General features: G+C 44.2%; 1 protein-coding gene across 1 annotated transcript in view; it reads right to left on the minus strand.

Annotated features, from left to right (window-relative positions):
• The window catches only part of LOC140729837 (mucin-6-like), a 432,642-nt gene that overhangs the window by 161,501 nt on the left and 251,131 nt on the right, over positions 1–20,010 (minus strand). The window contains exons 14-16 of the mRNA XM_073050050.1: positions 19,354–19,404; positions 16,885–16,914; positions 10,157–10,186 (exon numbers count right to left, since the gene is read on the minus strand). Coding sequence (XP_072906151.1) covers positions 10,157–10,186; positions 16,885–16,914; positions 19,354–19,404 — 111 coding nt within the window. The remainder of the gene's footprint in view (positions 1–10,156; positions 10,187–16,884; positions 16,915–19,353; positions 19,405–20,010) is intronic.

A 20,010-nucleotide genomic window follows, 5' to 3' on the forward strand; every position in this document is an offset into this window, starting at 1 on the left:
GCACAGACTAGAGGGACTGACAGGCCTGTTTGTGTGCTGTTGTTTTCTATGATTCCACAATTCTATTGTGTTTAAGAGGCCTTTGGGTAGGTAAGTAAATACGCAGGAAATGGATGAATATGTATCGTAGAGGCAGAGGAGATTTTGTTTGATTTGGCATCATGTTCAAGACAGCTATCATGGGCTGAAATGCCTCTGCCTGTGTTGTACTGTTCTATATAAATTATGAAATTTAGTAGGTTGGGGAGATATTGTTTGGCAGTATTGATTTTGGGGTGGGAGGAATGGGGCCAGTTTTGAGAAATGGACATTTCACAAAATGATTTGGGATGGGCATTCTGTGGTTCTGGGCTGCAGGGCTAATACTTATCCAGGAGATCTGAGTGATGGACACTCAAAGAACAGAGAGATTTGTATTACTGCGCAAAACTGCAAAAGGAGCAAATCACTAGAAGTGTGACTGTCCCGTCCTCTTTAAACATTGAGTCCCAGATGTTTCACAAACTCAGTCATCTTACATGAATTGTTGCTTGCCTGAAAGAAGTCTAATTTGTATGTGACATTTGCAGCAGTTTGGTTTTCTACGACAACTCCTGAACCACCTGGTTCCATCGTTCAGAAAACCTTCTGAGATTTAGCTCCTAAACCCTGAATAGTTTCTTTCTGTCTGTTCACAGGGTCATTATGATGAGAGGCCCTTGGAGAATGAGTTCATGAGTGGAAGGGGGTAAAGATTCTTGGCTATTACGGAATTCAGCCCTCTATAATCAATGCATGGCCACAGACTTCCATCCTTTTACCGTACGAAGAAGAAGCCTGCATCGACTGGTAAGATAGAAGGCTGAATGAATCCCATGGCAAGGGCCTTTTCTATATATTCCTCAATAGCATGGCTCTCTGGGACAGAGAGTAAATACAACTGACCAGGTAGTAGGTCTATTGCACAGTCGTAGGGTGGAAGAGTCAAAGCCTTTCCCTTGCTGTGTCCTCATTTGCAAATCATTGTAACGTGATTTCAACCAGTTTGTGTGTTGAAACTACCCTGAACATCCCTCCAAGGGTGACTCCTGTGACTTAGGTAGCAGGGGTGATTCAGCAGACCTCAAGAGACTCCTCCATAGTTTCACGAGAGTCCAAATCGGCATCCTTATCTAATTCCAGAGTCTTGACAACATCAAATTCCGAATCTTCATCCGTATTCTTGAACAGTCTTTGTCCTCCCGGGGTTTGGCTCTGAGGAGCCTTTCCCTTAGTGACTAGTAACTCGTTCCCTTATGCTTCTCTGCTAGTGCTCTAGAATTATTGGACACTTCCTCGGTGTGATTCTTGTCTTATTCTTGAACTAGAGACCCTTTTTCTCCCATTCCAGCACACCCCTGACTACATGGAGTAGGGACTTACATGGTCCTGTTGATAGGCTGGCTTTCTGCCCTTGCAAGCAAGGCTACATCCACACTAGACCGGATAATTTTGAAAACGGGCCGGTTTCGCGTAAAAACGATAGGCGTCCACACTAGGCGTTTTAAAAAATATCTCTGTCCACATTGAAACAGATATTTTGGCGAATCTCCTCCTACTGCACATGCGCAGGACACATCTACCGAAAACAAGTGACATGTTTGCTGTCAAATCTCACCGTGAAAGACGGTGCGTGTTTATTCAGTTACAGACTAGATAAATTTAAATGACAGGCAGCTGTTGGCTCTCGTGAAGGAGGACTTAAAAGTAAAAAAAAAACAAATACTGGAGTGTACAGCGGCAACTGACAGGGAGTTCACGGACTGTATGACCCGGCTGACGACGAACATTGAAAAACTGACTCACTCTGTTGCATTAATAAAGCACCTTGTTAAATGTATAAAACATGTCTGCATCAGTATTATCTTTATTCCCATACAATGTTACATTAGGCTGTTACACATCTATTGTCAGAGAAGTACTTGTATAAATAGGTGAACACCTTCATACAAGCAAGGGCAGAAAACAGGGCAAAGTGTGTATACTTATTTATTCAGTAAGTTATGGGTCCAAGTATTTGGTTTCTAACTCTTCTGGCTTCAGTTTCATTGCAGTCTGTTCTGAAATTGTTAGGTTGTGTTCAGGAAAACAATGAAATGGCACGCTGCTGTCTGACAGCGTTTTCAGATTTCTCCGGTTACCCCGTCCACCCTGCCCAAGCGGCGTTTTCAAAATTACACACCCTGGAGAGCGTTTCTGAAAAGCTCCGGTTTCAGGGGACGAAAACACCATTTTACTGTGGACAGAAGGTAAAAACGAAGAGAAAAAGCTTCGGTTACAGATTTATCTGGTGTAGTGTGGACGTAGCCCAAGACTGGGTCTCCCAAAGGCTTTGAGTTACCCTGGGAAAAGTCTATCTTGTTGCCAGTCACTGGTCTCGAGAGAGTCTGGAACAGCAAACTGGCAACATTCCTTCTTGCAAAGACTTGATCATGCGATGATTCTCCCTTCCTCCCAGTTCATGGAAGGGTTACGCTAGGATAGCCAGAGGTGCCTGATGATTGGGGTATGTAAGGAGAATCTATGATATGGAAACAGATGTCCTCTGCATGTTTTCTCGTCCTCATCTGCAAAAGTGATGCCAGACCCAAGAGGGCAGTTGTAGTTTTGTGCTGGCTCGACTCCTGCAGAGGCATGTTGAGCCCACGAGCTGCCCCCAAGTTCAGGAAATTACCAGATGTCTCAGAGTCCAATTTCACCAATTCTTTCTCCAGGGTATCTCGGTCCGGAAGCAGTAGGGTTGGGAGTAATGGATGCTCCTATCACAGCCCTCCCGGCAGAGGAGGACTTAGTCTTAGCATTTCCCTGATGGCTGCAGCTTCAGACATGCAACCTGCTTCTCTGCAGTAGTAGCAGCAACCTTGAGTCGACTGCTGGAACCTCTCATCGGCAGAGAGACTTGTGCAGCCGATTTGCGTTGGCTCAACAGGAACTTGTGCAGGAGACAGCTGGTGATTGTCTGAGGTTGGGAAATGGAACTGTGATGTGATGAGGCTGGGCTTGGGCTAACTTTCTTCAAACTCTTTCCGCCAGGTGACTATCAAGGTAGATGCATTGATCAATCAGAGCCTCTTAAGTCCTTTACCAGCTCCCAAAGCAAGGAGAGGTTTGCTTTAATTTGGCTTTAATTTGGCTTGGCGATACAGAGTGGCCAAGGCCAACCTGTTCCAGCCACACTTCCTGGCCAAACTCAATTGCATAGTCAGCTCTGACCGACTACCTTGACACACCTTCAACAAAGGATCAGTTAAATCTAGTGGGTGATGGAACCCCCATTCAGGGCATTCATGAATTCTTCCAAGTCAGAGCAGATCTCCAACCTCCGGTCTCAATGTGCGGTGACCCAGGCCAGAGCTGTCCCGGTCAGGAGAGGAATCATGAAGGCCACCTTCCCACCCTCCATAGAACCATAGAACATTATAGCACAGAAACATGTCCTTTAGCCCTTCTTGGCTGTGCCGAACCATTTTTCTGCCTAGTCCCACTGACCTGCACCTGGGCCATATCCCTCCATACATCTCTCATCCATGTACCTGTCCAAGTTTTTCTTAAATGTCAAAAGTGAGCCTGCATTCACCCCTTCATCTGGCAGCTCATTCCACACTCCCACCACTCTCTGCGTGAAGAAGCCCTCCCAATGTTCCCTTTAAACTTTCCCCCCTTCACCCTTAACCCATGACCTCTGGTTTTTTTCTCCCCTGGCCTCAGTGGAAAAAGCCTGCTTGCATTCACTCTATCTATACCCATCATAATTTTATATACCTCTATCAAGTCTCCCCTCATTCTTCTACGCTCCAGGGAATAAAGTCCTAACCTATTCAACCTTTCTCTGTAACTCAGTTTCTCAAGTCCTGGCAACATCCTTGTAAACCTTCTCTGCACTCTTTCAACCTTATTAATATCCTTCATGTAACTAGGTGACCAAAACTGCACACAGTACTCCAAATTCGGTCTCACCAATGTCTCATACAACCTCACCATTACATTCCAACTCTTATACTCAATACTTTGATTTATAAAGGCCAATGTACCAAAAGCTCTCTTTACAACCCTATCTACTTGTGACGCCACTTTTAGGGAATTATGTATCTGTACTCCCAGATCCTTCTGTTCTACTGCACTGCTCAGTGTCCTTGTATGTTCTACCTTGGTTTGACCTTCCGAAGTGCAATACCTCACACTTGTTCGCATTAAACTCCATCTGCCATTTTTCAGCCCATTCCTCCTTAGGAAACCCAAATGGCTAGAGTTCAAACACCAGCAAGCTCTGTGTAAGGAAGCCTGGGTCACTGCTGAATCTGTCTGGGGTTGGAAGATGGACTGACTCTGCAGTGTGACTGACAGCCTCACCCAACGATTCTCACTTCCTCCTTGGGATCATTGGTACATGGCAACCTGGAGGTCATGTATCTCCAGGCTCTGTCTTGAAATGTTCTCATTGTGGCTGGCCACAGCTGACAAGAGGCACTAATGCTACACTAGGTCCATGTTTGGTTCAATCACACTGTGATGAGAGGCTCCAATACCCGGATGACGAGAATGGTAAGACGTCAAGTGCTGGAGTATCCGAGACTAGACTTGAGACACGATTTCCAGATGAGAAGAGCGCAGGGTTCTTGACCAGATACTAGATGAGAACCCAGACAAGACAGAAATCCAAAAACACAATCGCAGTCTGAAGTAAAGATGAGCTGACCTTTGACCTGCAAACCTGAGTTCAGGTTCTCATTAAATATTAAAAACCTGCAGCGAAAACATGGCTGCCAATTAGCAGAGTGGGCCTGAATCAATACTCCAGATAGCACCAGTTAAATCCGTACTCGGAGAATTGGAGTGTCTAAACCTCGGAAGCTGGTGCGTCGGGTGCGTATGGTAACAGTTATAGGGTTGTACAGAACAGAATCAGGCTCTTCGGCCAACAAGACCTGTGCTGACCTTCTTGCCCATCTACACTCATCCCATTTGCCCACATTAGGACCAGATCCTTCTATGTTATTTAAATGGCTACGTAAAGGCCTCTTGTATGCAGAAAATGTATCTGTTTTCATCACTCCTCTTGTAGTCTGTTCTAGATATTGAGCACTCTCTGTGTAAAACTTACCCCTGAGATCCCCTTTAAAATTCCTTCCTCTCTTTAATCTATAGCCTCTAGCTTTGGATATCTCTACTGCTAGAAAAAGGTTTTTGACTCTGTACCCTATGTATGCCACTTATAATCTTATATACTTCTGATTATATAAGATCATAACGTTATATACTCCTCAGCATTCTTCACACCAGGAAAAACAAGCCCTTTCCAATCTCTTCCCATAACTAAAGTCCTCCGGGCAACATCCTGAGGAATCTCCTCTATACTCTTTCCAGCACAACAATATTCTTTGATAGGATACCACCCAGAACTCTTCAAAACACTTCAAATCCAGTTTAACCTGTATTTGGTAAAGTTGTAACACAGTATAGAATCCCAGTAACTATATTCTGTGCATCAAACTACATATGTTAAGTAGCTGTACTTCCTCTTCATTAACTAGTCAATCTGTGTTGCTTCTTTCAGGGAACTATGTACTAGGTCAATCTTTCATGCTCCATTTGTCTCAGGTAAATTCCAACTGCCAATGCTCACCCAAATTTCCATTTGATTGATAACCCACTGCAGCCTTGGACTATCACTTACACCCGGAATCACAAACTTTAAGCATTGAACCATTCCCCACTCCATTTTAGTGTTTTATTGTGCAACGTGTAAACTTGGTTGTAGAAATCATAAGTAGCTATGTTCATACACAAGTATCAGTACCCATAGAAACATAGAAAACATACACATACTTGCTTTAGAAATTATCGAACATGTACTTACTTAGAAATTACCTAGGGTTATTCATAGCTCTCTATTTTTCTAAGCACCATGTACCTATCCTGGAGTCTCTGAAAAGACCCTAACGTATCCACCTCCACCACCGCTGCCAACAGCCCATTCCACGCACTCACCACTCTCTGCGTTTATAAAAAAAAAGGAAAAAACAAACAAACTTACCCCGACACCTCCTCTACCTACTTCCAAGCATCTTAAAACTGTGCCCTCTCATGCTAGCCATTTCAGCCCTGGGAAAAAGCCTCTGACTATCCACATGATCAATACCTCTCATAATCTTATACAACTCTATCAGGTCAGCTCTCATCCTCTGTCGCTCCAAGGAGAAAAGGCCGAGTTCACTCAAACTATTCTCATAAGGCATGCTCCCCAATCCAGGCAATATCCTTGTAAATCTCTTCTGCGCCCTTTCTATAGTTTTCACATCTTTCCTGTAGTGAGGTGACCAGAACTGAGCACAGTACTCCAAGTGGGGCCAGACCAAGGTGTATGGCTGTATGGCTGTATGGCTGTAACATTACCTCTTGGCTCTTAAACTCAGTCTCACGGTTGTTGAAGGCCAATGCATTGTATGCCTTCTTAACCACAGAGTCAGCCTGCACAGCAGTTTTGAGGGTCCTATGGACTTGGATCCCAAAATCCCTCTGACCCTCCACACTCCTAAGAGATTTACCATCAGTACTATATTCTTCCATCATATTTGACCTACCAAAATGAACCATCTCACACTTATCTGAGTTGAACTCCATCTGCCACTTCGCAGCCCAGTTTTGCATCCTATCAATGTCCCATTGTGACCTCTGACAGCCCTCCACATTATCCACAACACCTCCAACCTTTGTGTCACCAGCAAATTTATTAACCCATCCCTCCACTTCCTCATCCAGGTCATTTACAAGAATCACGAAGAGAAGGGGTCCCAGAACAGATTTCTGAGGCATACAACAGGTCACCAACCTCCATGCAGAATATGACCCGTCTACAACCACTCTTTGCCTTCTGTAGGCAAGCCAGTTCTGGATCCACAAAGCAATTTCCCCTTGGATCCCATGCCTCCTTACTTTCTGAATAAGCTTTGCATGGGGTACCTTATCAAATGCCTTGCTGAAATCCATATACACTACATCTACTGCTCTTCCTTCATCAATGTGTTTAGTCACATCCTCAAAATATTTCAATCAGGCTCATAAGGCACGACCTGCCTTTGACAAAGCCATGTTGACTATTCCTAATCATATTATGCCTCTCCAAATGTTCATAAATCCTGCCCCTTAGGATCTTTTCCATCAACTTACCAACCACTGAAGTAAGACTCACTGGTCTATAATTTCCTGGGCTATCTCTACTCCCTTTCTTGAACAAGGGAACAACATCTGCAACCCTCCAATCCTCTGGAACCTCTCCCGTCCCCATTGATGATACAAAGATCATCATCAGAGGCTTGGCAGTCTCCTCCCTCGTCTCCCACAGTAGCTTGGGGTACATCTCATCTGGTCCTGGAGACCCATCCTACTTGATGCTTTTCAAAAGCTCCAGCACATCTTCTTTCTTAATGTCAATATGCTCAATCCTTTCAAACTGCTGTAAGTCAGCCCTACAATCACCAAGATCCTTTTCTGTGGTGAATACGGAAGCAAAGTATTCATTAAGTATCTCTGCTATCTCCTCCAGTTCCATACACACTTTCCCACTGTCACACTTGATTGGTCCTATTCTCTCACGTCTTATCCTTTTGCTCTTCACATACTTGTAGAATGCCTTGGGGGTTTTCCTTAATCCTGCTCACCAAGGCCTTCTCATGACCCCTTCTGGCTCTCCAAATTTCATTCTTAAGCTCCTTCCTGCTAGCCTTATAATCTTCTTGATCTCTATCATTACCTAGTTTTTTGAACCTTTTGTAAGCTTTTCTTCTTGACTAGATTTCCAACAGCCTTTGTACACCACGGTTCCTGTACCCCACCATCCTTTCCCTGTCTCATTGGAACGTACCTATGCAGAACACCACACAAAAATCCATGAACATTTGCCACATATCTGCCGTAAATTTCCCTGAGAACATCCACTCCCAATTTATGCTTCCAAGTTCCTGCTTGATAGCTTCATATTTCCCTTATTCCAATTAAACACTTTTCTAACTTGTCTGTTCCAATCCCTCTTCAATGCTATGGTAAAGGAGATAGAATTGTGATCACTGTTTCCAAAATGCTCTCCCACTGAGAGATCTGACACCTGACCAGGTTCATTTCCCAATACCAAATCAAGTACAGCATCTCCTTTTGTAAGCTTGCCTACATATTGTGTCAGGAAACCTTCCTGAGCACACTTAACAAACTCCGCCCCATCTTAACCCCTTGCTCTAGGGAGATGCCAATCAATTTGGGAAATTAAAATCTCCTACCACGACAACCCTGTTGTCATTACACCTTTCCAGAATCTGTCTTCCTATTTGCTCCTCAATGTCCCTGTTACTATTGGTGGTCTATAAAAAAAAAACACCCAGTAGAGTTATTGAGCTCTTCCTCTTTCTAACTTCCACCCACAGGGACTCCATAGACAATCTATGCATGACTTCTTCCTTTTCTGTAGCCCTGACACTATTTCTGATTAACAGTGCCACGCCCCCATCTCTTTTGCCTCCCTCCCTGTCCTTTCTGAAAATCTCAAGCCTGGCACTCTAAGTAACCATTTCTGCCCCTGAGCCATCCAGGTCTCTGTAATGGCCAGAACATCATAGCTCCAAGTACTGATCCACGCTCTAAGCTCATCTGCTTTGTTCATGATGCTTCTTGCATTAAAATAGACACATCTCAAGCCATCGGTCAGAGCACATCCCTTCTTTATCAAAAGAATCCTCCCTCTCGCACTGTCTCCAAGCTTTCCCTATTTGTGAGCCAACAGCCCCTTCCCTCTGTCTCTTTAGTTCAGTTCCCACCCCCACCAGCAATTCCAATTGAAACTCTCCTCAGTAGCCTTCGCAAACCTCCCTACCAGGATATTGGTCCCCCTCGGATTCAAGTGCAACCTGTCCTTTTTGTACAGGTCACACCTGCCCAAAAGTGTTTCCTAATGATCCAGAAATCCGAATCCCAGCCCCCTGCTCCAATCCCTCAGCCACGCATTTATCCTCCACCTCACTCTATTCCTATACTCACTGGCGCGTGGCACAGGCAGTAATCCTGAGATGACTACCTTTGAGGTCCTGCTTCTCAACTTTTTTCCTCACTCCCTGTCGTCTGTTTTCAGGACCTCCTCCCTTTTCTGGCATATGTCGTTGGTACCAATATGTGCCTCTACCTCTGGCTGTTCACCTTCCCGCTTCAGGATATTGTGGACACAATCAGACATTCCGGACCCTGGCACCTGGGAGGCAAACTACCATCCGTGTTTCTTTCCTGCATCCACAGAATCACCTGTCCGACCCCCTAACTATAGACTCCCCTCTTACTGTTGCCTTCTTCTTTTCCCTACTCTTCTGAGCCACAGGGCCAGACTCTGGCATGGCCACTATTGCTTTCCCCATGTAGGTCGTCCCTCCAACAGTACTCCAATAGGAGTACTTATTGTTAAGGGAGACAACCACAGGGGTACTCTCTCGTACCTGATTCTTGTCTTCCCTCCCCCGAGGCCCCGGTGTGACTACTTGCCTAGAGCTCCTCTCTGTCACCTCCTCACTTTCCCTAACCAGACGAAGGTCATCGAGCTGCATCTCCAGTTCCCTAACACGGTCCCTAAGGAGCTGCAGCTTGACGCACCTGGCACAGATGTGGCCTTCTGGGAGTCTGACAACCAGTACAGAACACTGGCCTCACAGACATACTTCCTGTTTCTATTCTTCATAGATAAGCTACCTGGCCTCGACCCATTATCGCCAAAGCCCCGTTGAACTAAAGCCCTCCTACTGTCTCCTTCTGCTCCGTCGTCCGCTCCTCCAATGCCCGCTCTGTAAAGCTGTCTCCTTTTAAATTTAGTGTCGGTTTAACTCTTTGACGTCCACGCGCTTGTGCAGTAGTCCCTCGATCAAACCGCTGAGGAAAAATCTGTCTCCTTTTAAACTCTTTGCGCGTGTCTAACTCATTGAGAATTTTCTGCTAGCCTTCTCTTTCATTCAGTGTTGGCAAAATTATTTTTAGAAATTTATTGATCATATTAATAATAACACTTAAAAATGAAACTGAGACTGTAACTATCAGTTTTTAACCAAGATCTTGGTGTATATCATTATATTCCAGCATAATTTGCAAGTAGAGATGAATTGTAATTTCATACCTGTTGATGAAGTTGATGAAATAGTTGTTTCTGGAAGGCAAGGAAATCAAGAATAATCTATATCCATCATTTCAGTTGTGAAGACACTAGAAAGACACTTAGGATGCCATTTTTCAGGTTGCCTCATGTAATAATGAGTTGATTTAGAGGAATCACATTTTAGGCCAAGTTGTAGTGCTCCAGTTTCAGCTGCTGCTCATTTGTGTCTCATTCATTGAAGTATCAGGACCACTTTGGAAACTGGAAACTGGAAAGGAGTCAGCAGGTAGTTCAGGTAATACTAATTGCCAAATTGGGTGATCTCACTGTCTTGGCGTGCTTCCAAATAGTCATGGGTGAAATGTGCTGATGCTTTTGTACATACAGAGCAATAGATTGAGCAAGGAAGTGTCAAAATTACATTTATAGTAAGGATACCCATTTATTCATTTAGCTGGCAGGTGTGTGTGTGCGTGCGTTTTGCTGTTTGATCAAGGCAAGGGGATTGCTGTTCTTTGACTGGAGAGACAGTCGCTGGTCCCTCAGGACAGCCTGGTGAAGTCACTCATTGAATATCAAGGGGGCATTGCATGATGCCACTCACGGACTCTAGAATGCACCTGACGTGAAACGTGCCCATGTACAACTGCCATCACTTCATCTAAATGATCAAAATCCTGCAAAATCTATTTGACTGAGATAGAACTACTAATCATTTGCAGAATCACTGAGGAGATTACTGTTCCTTCTGGGAAATGCCTGTAGATTGTAATAATGCAGCCATTAGCTCTGGAAAGAAATGCCTCTGAAGAAACATGAGTGGATTTGCCTCTGAAGAAATCTGGTTTCCTATTGCCCAGCTTACTCAGTTAGTCTGAGCCCCTCAGACAGGTAGCTGCCTCTGTTTATCGATCCATCTCATGGTGTTTTGTGAGCAAACATGAGGAAATCTGCAGATGCTGGAAATTCAAAGAACACACACACAAAATGCTGGTGGAACACAGCAGGCCAGGTAGCATCTATAAGGAGAAGCACTGTCGATGTTTCTGGCCGAGACCCTTCGTCAGGACTAACTGAAAGGAAAGATAGTAAGAGATTTGAAAGTAGTGGGGGGAGGGGGAAATGCGAAATGATAGGAGAAGACCGGAGGGGGTGGGATGAAGCTAAGAGCTGGAAAGGTGATTGGCGAAAGTGATACTGAGCTGGAGAAGGGAAAGGATCATGGGACGGGAGGCCTCGGGAGAAAGAAAGGGGGGGAGCACCAGAGGGAGATGGAGAACAGGCAAACAACTAAATATGTCAGGGATGGGGTAAGAAAGGGAGGAGGGGCATTAACGGAAGTTAGAGAAGTCAATGTTCATGCCATCAGGTTGGAGGCTACCCAGCCAGTATATAAGGAGTTGTTCCTCCAACCTGAGTTTGGATTCATTTTGACAGTAGAGGAGGCCATGGATAGACATATCAGAATGGGAATGGGACGCGGAATTAAAATATGTGGCCACTGGGAGATCCTGCTTTTTCTGGCGGACCGAGCATAGGTGTTCAGCGAAACGGTCTCCCAGTCTGCGTCGGGTCTCACCAATATATAAAAGGCCACACCGGGAGCACCGGACGCAGTATGCCACACCAGTCGACTCACAGGTGAAGTGTCGCCTCACCTGGAAGGACTGTCTGGGGCCCTGAATGGTGGTGAGGGAGGAAGTGTAAGGGCAGGTGTAGCACTTGTTCCACTTACAAGGATAAGTGCCAGGAGGGAGATCGGTGGGAAGGGATGGGGGGGGGGGACGAGTGGACAAGGGAGTCGCGTAGGGAGCGATCCCTGGGGAAGGAAGAAAGGGGGGAGGGAAAGATGTGCTTGGTAGTGGGATCCCGTTGGAGGTAGCAGAAGTTACGGAGAATTATACGTTGGACCTGGAGGCTGGTGGGGTGGTAGGTGAGGACAAGGGGATCCCTATCCCGAGTGGGGTGGCAGACGGATGGGGTGAGTGCAGATGTGCGGGAAATGGGAGAGATGCCTTTGTTTAAAAAAGGAAGACATCTCCTTCGTCCTGGAATGAAAAGCCTCATCCTGAGAGCAGATGCAGTGGAGATGGAGGAATTGTGAGAAGGGGATAGCATTTTTGCAAGAGACAGGGTGGGTAGAGGAATAGTCCAGGTAGCTGTGAGAGTCTGTAGGCTTATAGTAGATATCAGTAGATAGGCCATCTCCAGAGATGGAGACGGAAAGATCAAGAAAGGGGAGAGAGGTGTCAGAAATGGGCCAGGTAAATTTGAGGGCAGGGTGAAAGTTGGAGGCAAAGTTAATTAAGTCAACGAGCTCAGCATGCATGCAGGAGGCAGCGCCAAAGCAGTCGTCGATGTAGCGAAGGAAAAGAGGGGGACGGATACCCGTATAGACTTGGAACATGGACTGTTCCACAAAGCCAACAAAAAGGCAGGCATAACTGGGACCCATACGGGTGTCCATGGCTACACCCTTGGTTTGGAGGAAGTGGGAGGAGCCAAATGAGAAATTATTGAGAGTAAGAACTAATTCAGCTAGACGGAAGAGAGTGGTGGTAGAGGGGAATTGGTTAGGTCTGGAATCCAAAAAGAAGCGAAGAGCTTCGAGACCGTCATTAACTTTGCCACCAACTTTCACCCTGCCCTCAAATTTACCTGGTCCATTTTTGACACCTCCCTCCCCTTTCTTGATCTTTCCATCTCCATCTCTGGAGATGGCCTATCTACTGATATCTACTATAAGTCTACAGACTCACACAGCTACCTGGACTATTCCTCTTCCCACCGTCTCTTGCAAAAATGCTATCCTCTTCTCACAATTCCTCCGTCTCTGCCGCATCTGCTCTCAGGTTGAGGCTTTTCATTCCAGGACAAAGGAGATGTCTTCCTTTTTTAAACAAAGGGGCTTGCCTTCTTCCACCATCAACTCTGCTCTCAAATGCATCTCTCCTATTTCCCGCACATCTGCCCTCACCCCATCCGTCTGCCACCCCACTCGGGATAGGGTTCCCCTTGTCCTCACCTACCACCCCACCAGCCTCCAGGTCCAACGTATAATTCTCTGTAACTTCCGCCACCTCCAACGGGATCCCACTACCAAGCACATCTTTCCCTCCCCCCCCCCTTCTGCTTTCCGCAGGGATCACTCCCTACGTGACTCCCTTGTCCACTTGTCCCCCCCCCATCCCTTCCCACCGATCTCCCTCCTGGCACTTACCCTTGTAAGCGGAACAAGTGCTACACCTGCCCTTACACGTCCTCCCTTGCCTCAATTCAGGGCCCCGGACAGTCCTTCCAGGTGAGGCGACACTTCACCTGTGAGTCGGCTGGTGTGGTATACTGCGTCCGGTGCTCCCGGTGTGGCCTCATATATATTGGTGAGACCCGACGCAGACTGGGAGACTGTTTTGTTGAACACCTACACTCGGTCCGCCAGAGAAAGCAGGATCTCCCAGTGGCTACACATTTTAATTCCACGTCCCATTCCCATCCTGATATGTCTATCCATGGCCTCCTCAATTGTCAATATGAATCCAAACTCAGGTTGGAGGAACAACACCTTATATACCGGCTGGGTAGCCTCCAACCTGATGGCATGAACATTGACTTCTCTAACTTTCTCCACCCCTTCTTACCCCATCCCTGACATATTTAGTTGTTTGCCTGTTGTCCATCTCCCTCTGGTGCTTCCCCCTCTCCTTTCTTTCTCCTGAGGCCTCCCGTCCGATGATCCTTTCCCTTCTTCAGCTCGGTATCACTTTCGCCAATCACCTTTCCAGCTCTTAGCTCCATCCCACCCCCTCCGGTCTTCTCCTATCATTTCACATTTCCCCCTCCCCCCACTACTTTCAAATCTCTTACTATCTTTCCTTTCAGTTAGTCCTGACGAAGGGTCTCGGCCAGAAACGTCGACAGTGCTTCTCCTTATAGATGCTGCCCGGCCTGCTGCGTTCCACCAGCATTTTGTGTGTGTTGTCATGGTGTTTTGCTATCGCTGGATTTTGTTATCTGCTGTAGGTTTTTCAGCAACATGAATTGGAAGACTCAAGATGAAGTCTGATTTCTGAGCAACTGTAGTTTCAACACAAGGGCCACTACAGGCATCAGTGGTGCCACTGGTCAAAGATTGTCACCAATTGTTTGAAATGGAAGTTGAAAAAGTCATAAACATACAAACACAAAATATACAAACAGGAGGATGTCATTTGTCCCTTTGTGCCTACATCACCATTCTGTACGATCAAGGCTGATCCATGCTGGCATTAACTTTTCTGGGTCACTTCCTCATAATTCTCAATCTTTCAAATATTTCTGTACCATGGCCTTGAATATTTCTTTTGATCTGGCCTTTACCACCTACTGCTGTTAGAGTAAAGGTGTCTGTGTGCATTTTCCAACCTACCTGCATGCACATAGAATTCTCAAATTTCCAGAAATTTGTTCCCCTTAGTCCTTTTTCCCTTTTCTCTCCTCTTTCTCTGCTTCTCTTGTCCCCATTCTCCTTGCTTTTCCCTCCCCCACACTCTCCACTCCTCCCCATTTCCCTCTCTCTATTCCATGATCCACCTTACCCTCTCATCAGATTCCATTTTCTTCCGCTCTGTCACATCATTCCCACTGTCCACCCTCCCTCATTTGCCTATTCCCTCCCATCCCATGATACATGCCATCTCTTGCTCCTCTAGCTATACTGACTAGCTCCGCTTTTTAAGTCCAAATGTAGGGTCTGTACTTGAAATGCTAACTGTCCATCTCTCTCCATAGATGCTGCCTGACACAGAGTTCCTCCGTTTGTATGTTTCTCCAGATTCCAGCAGCTGTAGTCCCGTGTGTCTCAGAATCAGGTTTATTGCCACTGACATCAGTTGTGAAATTTGTTGCTGTTTTGCAGCAGTACAGTGCAAGCATAACAAGTTACTATATTTATGATTACTATATTACTATATCATTATATATTATATTATGATTACTATATTTATGATAGTAAATAAATATGTGTGCTAGGCTGCTGATGAGTAGTGGTGTTAAACAGGAGTCAGTATTGGGACCACTTCTTTTCACATTATATGTCAACAATTTGGATGATGGAATTGATGGCTTTGTCATCAAATTTGCAGATGATACAAAGATAGGTGGAGGGCAATTCATCGACCGCTCAGAAATTTGATAGCGGATGGGGAAAGGCTGTTCCTCATACATTGAATTTTGTGGCTACTATACCTCCTTTCTGATGGTAGTAATGAGAAGATGGCATGTCCAGGATGATGAGGAATCTTAATGACGGATGTCGCTTTCTTCAAATACTCCTCTTTGGTGGAGCTGGCTGAGTCTACAACCCTCTGAAGTCTTTTACAATTCTGATCAATGGTGCCTCCATACTAGAGAGTGATGCAATCAATCATAATGCTCTCCACAGTACGTCTGTAGAAAGCTGTTATAGTGATGTACTTGGGAATGAGCCTGCTGAATCCCTTCAAAGTGCCTCCAAATATGCTACATTTTTAAGGTAAGGGGACTAAGACTATCCACAGTACTCCAGATGTGGCCTTACCAATACGTGTGTGTGTGTGTGTGTGTGTGTGTGTGTGTGTGTGTGTGTGTGTGTGTGTGTGTGTGTGTGTGTGTGTGTGTGTGTGTGTGTGTGTGTGTGTGTGTGTGTGTGTGTGTGTGTGTGTGTGTGTGTGTAGTGCTGTTTGCTTTCTTATATACTTGTTAGATCTGCCTGCTAACTTTCTGTGATTCATACACTGAAACACTCAATTGCAGTCTCTCTCCACTTACACAATAATCAGCCTTTCGATTTCTCTTACTGAGTACATGACCTAACACTTCCGAACATTAAAGTCCATTTACCACGATTTGGCCCAACCCTCAACCTGTCTGTATCGAATTGCAAAATCATAATGTCCCCAACACAACTTGCCCCTCCACTATGTTTTGTATCAATGAATAACATGGCACAATGCTTTACGGCATATATGTCAAACTCAAGGCCCGCGGGCCAAATCCGGCCCGCGGTGGAATTATCTTTGGCCCGCGAGATAATATCTAATTACTATTAAAGCTGGCCCCAGTAATCGAAGCGCCTATGGCGTATGATATGGCTAATGCTGAGTTTATTCAGGTACCAGGTTTTCAGGGTTTTTAGTGTTTATTCGGCAGTCTTCTTCATAAGAAACGGAATTTGTAAAGTGAAACACTTTGTAGGTAGAGACTGAGACACATGAGAGCAGGCTGAAAAAACGGAGGCAACGAAAGCTGCATTCGCACGCATCTGACTGATCTGGCCCGCATGAAGCTGCATTTTGCTCAATCCGGCCCGTGACCTAAAATGAGTTTGACACCCCTGCTTTATGGCATCAGCGGTAAGATCAGAGTTAATTTCCCACTGCTTTCTGTATGTTATCCTCGTGACTACATGGGTTTCATCTGGGTGCTCTGGTTCTCTTGCACATTCCAAAAGATGTATGAGTTAAGGTTAGGAAGTTGTAGGTATGGTGTGCTGGCGTGGAAGTATGACTTCACTTCCACACTGCCCCTATCACAATGCACACTGAATCAACACATTTCACTGTACATTTTGAGGCTTCAAAGTACATGTGACAAATAATGTGAATCTTTTTCTTAAAAAAAAAATTCAAACTTTGCCCTCTTACAGTTCAATAACTTGGCTAGGAATGCATCAGAGAGAATGAATTTCCTCATGAGAATTTTGGAACCTTATTAAGAAGTGGTTAAATTCATACCTGATATTGAAGGTATTTTTGCTGTTGGCTCTGAAAAGGAAACCATGCAGAAACAGGTGAGAATATAATAATTATCCTATTGTCAAAAATGTAGAATAATCATCTCACAAATCTGTATTTCACATCAAAAGATGATTTTTGAGTATTTCCCAATTCTGGATTCATTATGGAAGTAAGTTTTATAAAGTCATACACCTTCTGCACAACTGGACCAAGCCAACTAAGACATCTATGATTTGCAATTTCTTTCAATTCATCCCATATGCAGAGTAATCACTGGTAGAACAGCATCCATCTGTTTCATGGCTACTCAGCTGTATCCGCTTTTGCCAAAGGAATATTCAAATCATTTTTTTTATTTATACCTATGGCTGAATGAATAATTTTGAAGGATTTTTGGATTCTTTCCTACATTTTGTAGTGAAAATGATTGAGATTTGACATTATAATATATTATTTTCCTAACTTAAATTTATTAGGTACATTCAAGAGGGTCCTTTAAATCAGTATGTAATTAGTCTAAGGAGAGGAGAGTCCATACTGGACCTGGCTTTCGGAAATGAGCCTGGCCAGTGGCTGAAATTTCAATGGGAGAATGGTTATGGAAAAGCGATCACCACTCCTTAGGTTTTAAGATAGCTATAGATAAGGATAAGAATGGATCTTGGGTATTAGGAAGGAACTAGGGGGTTAATTGGAAACAGCTATGTTTTGGGCAAGTCCACATCTGACATGTAGCAGGTGTTTAAAGACCAACTACACAGGATATAGGACAGATAAAACAGAAGGGCAAGGAAAGGATACCCTGGATGTCATAAGGGGTGGTAAATGTAAATCAAGTAAGTGTATTCAAGATTTTGCAAGCTAAAATTGGAGAGAGTGCTCCAGGATTATAAAGAAGGTAGAAAATAATTCAAGAATGAATTAGAAGAACCAGGATGGGTCTTGAAAAGTAAGAGAGATAGCTTAGTTGTGTATTTGATGACTATTTTAAGCAGTTCTGCACAACATTGTGGGCTAAAGGGCCTTTTCCTGTGTTCTATGTTTATTACTTATGAATTCCTTATCATTTGCTCAGTATGTGACCACTTAGCTCCTCCAAAACCATCCCATATACATCAAGGAATTCACTCTTCACAATATTATTACTAATTTTGTTTGACAACATGTGTTTTAAAGTCATGCATGAGTAGTACAGTACCCTTGCTGAATATACCTCTAATCTCTTGTTTAATGCTGTGCCAACAAGAACTCTTCACCTTTACTGGCAATGTCTTCTGCCCCTCCAAAATAATTTCACACCTTGATTTACTGTGCGAATATTCTTCTTCACCACTGGGTCTATTTCATCCTTGACTAGCAATATAATTACACATCTTTTCTCCCTGCCCTTCCTAAATATTGCATATCCTTGGATATTTAGCTTCCAATTTGCAGTCACATCTGCAAAAAGACACATATTGCTTCCTTTTGCATTTATTTGTACTGCTAATTCATTCACTATTTCGGATACTTTAGGCATTCAGACAGAAGGGTCTCGGCCCGAAATGTCGACAGTGCTTCTCCCTATAGATGCTGCCTGGCCTGCTGTGTTCTACCAGCATTTTGTGTGTGTTGTAGTTTCTTTATTTGTCTGTTTAACATGTTTGGATATGTTAACAGTTGACCCAGAGTGTCTTTTCCACTCTCTATTTGTAAGTGTGCCTCTGATGTGGAATTTGTATCTGTCACTTGCAGGCACAGCTTCCTGTCTTTTCTCTTTACCATTCTAGCTTTCTCTTCAATTAGTCCTCTTACCATCTTTAGTTTAAAACACTATCCACTAGTTCTTTGTTTCACTAGTGGTGGCAATATATCTGAGGTGTAATCCATCCAAATGAGAACAGGTCTGTCCTTCCCCAGTACTAATACCAGTGCCCATGAATGAAAACCCACTTCCCCTGCCAAGAAATGAGTCACACATTCATCTCTCTAAACAGGTTAACCCTGTGCCAATTTGCTTGTGGTTTCAGTATTAACCTAGAGATTATTAACTATACCACTCTGTCTTTTTATTTAGACTCTCGCAGCTCAACCTCTTTCAGCATATCCATTTTCTTAGGCCTGTCTATCTTGTACCTACATGTACCTTGACAATTGGATCCTCCCCCTCTTATCCTGTTCCTTTCCAATCCTTTAACTACACTAGTTCCCAATTGTAACCACATCCCTTTTACTCCCCAGCTTCCTGTAACTCAGTGCTGTGGTCAGTTTGCTCTACAGACCCACCCTTGTCCTCAAGGATTGTAAGAACCTCAGATCTATTGAACATTTGCAGTAAACTGAACGTGTCATCACTCCTGAAACATTTTCTTCCTTAAACAAAGGCTGGAATTATTGATCTTGATCATTGTTAGCCGAGTTATCAATAACTGATAGACGACTGGAGTGTTGCACCATAGTTCTGATAATGAAGAAGCAACATTATACCGCTTGTTGAAATCTGTACAGATGCAGGGAGAGCTGATGTGGGTACTGGAGCTGGAAAACAGTAATTTGAAGACACACACACGTTAAATAAGCACTGTACCAGTTGGGTTAGTAGTATAGATCTTTTTTTTTGTTGAAATGACATGGTAGTTTCAAATATATTATTGAAGATTTATGCTAATGCTGTAAAACGAATTAATTAAATCACACAGTTGAGTTGCTCAATATTTTCACCAAGTTATAGGGGAAAGGAACAATTATATATACATAAAAACAGTAAATCTCAATTATTATGGAAGGTATTGAAACTAATGTATTACTTTGGGAATGTGAATGTTCAAGAGTTAGTTTAACTCAGCCCTAATGTCACGTGAGGCCTTGGTGCTCCAAACCTCAACCAGCAGGCTGACCCTTCTGGAGCTGGTGTCATTACTGGTGCTCAGCATTGGCTGTGGCATTAGGCCCCACCCAGCAGCTACTATGCTGGAAACATCTTCTGACATATTGATTCTATACTTAATTATATAAGGACAGTAAAACTGAATTTTCCTCTGTAATGCTGCACTGAGCCTGAGCCACCAGTGTTGCTAGGTTACTCATCTGTGTCTTAAATCATTCAGACTCTTCCCCAGTCAGAAGCCCCGGATGAACCATGAG

The sequence above is a fragment of the Hemitrygon akajei genome, chromosome 6, assembly GCF_048418815.1.
Source record: "Hemitrygon akajei chromosome 6, sHemAka1.3, whole genome shotgun sequence".
Classification (NCBI taxonomy): domain Eukaryota; kingdom Metazoa; phylum Chordata; class Chondrichthyes; order Myliobatiformes; family Dasyatidae; genus Hemitrygon; species Hemitrygon akajei.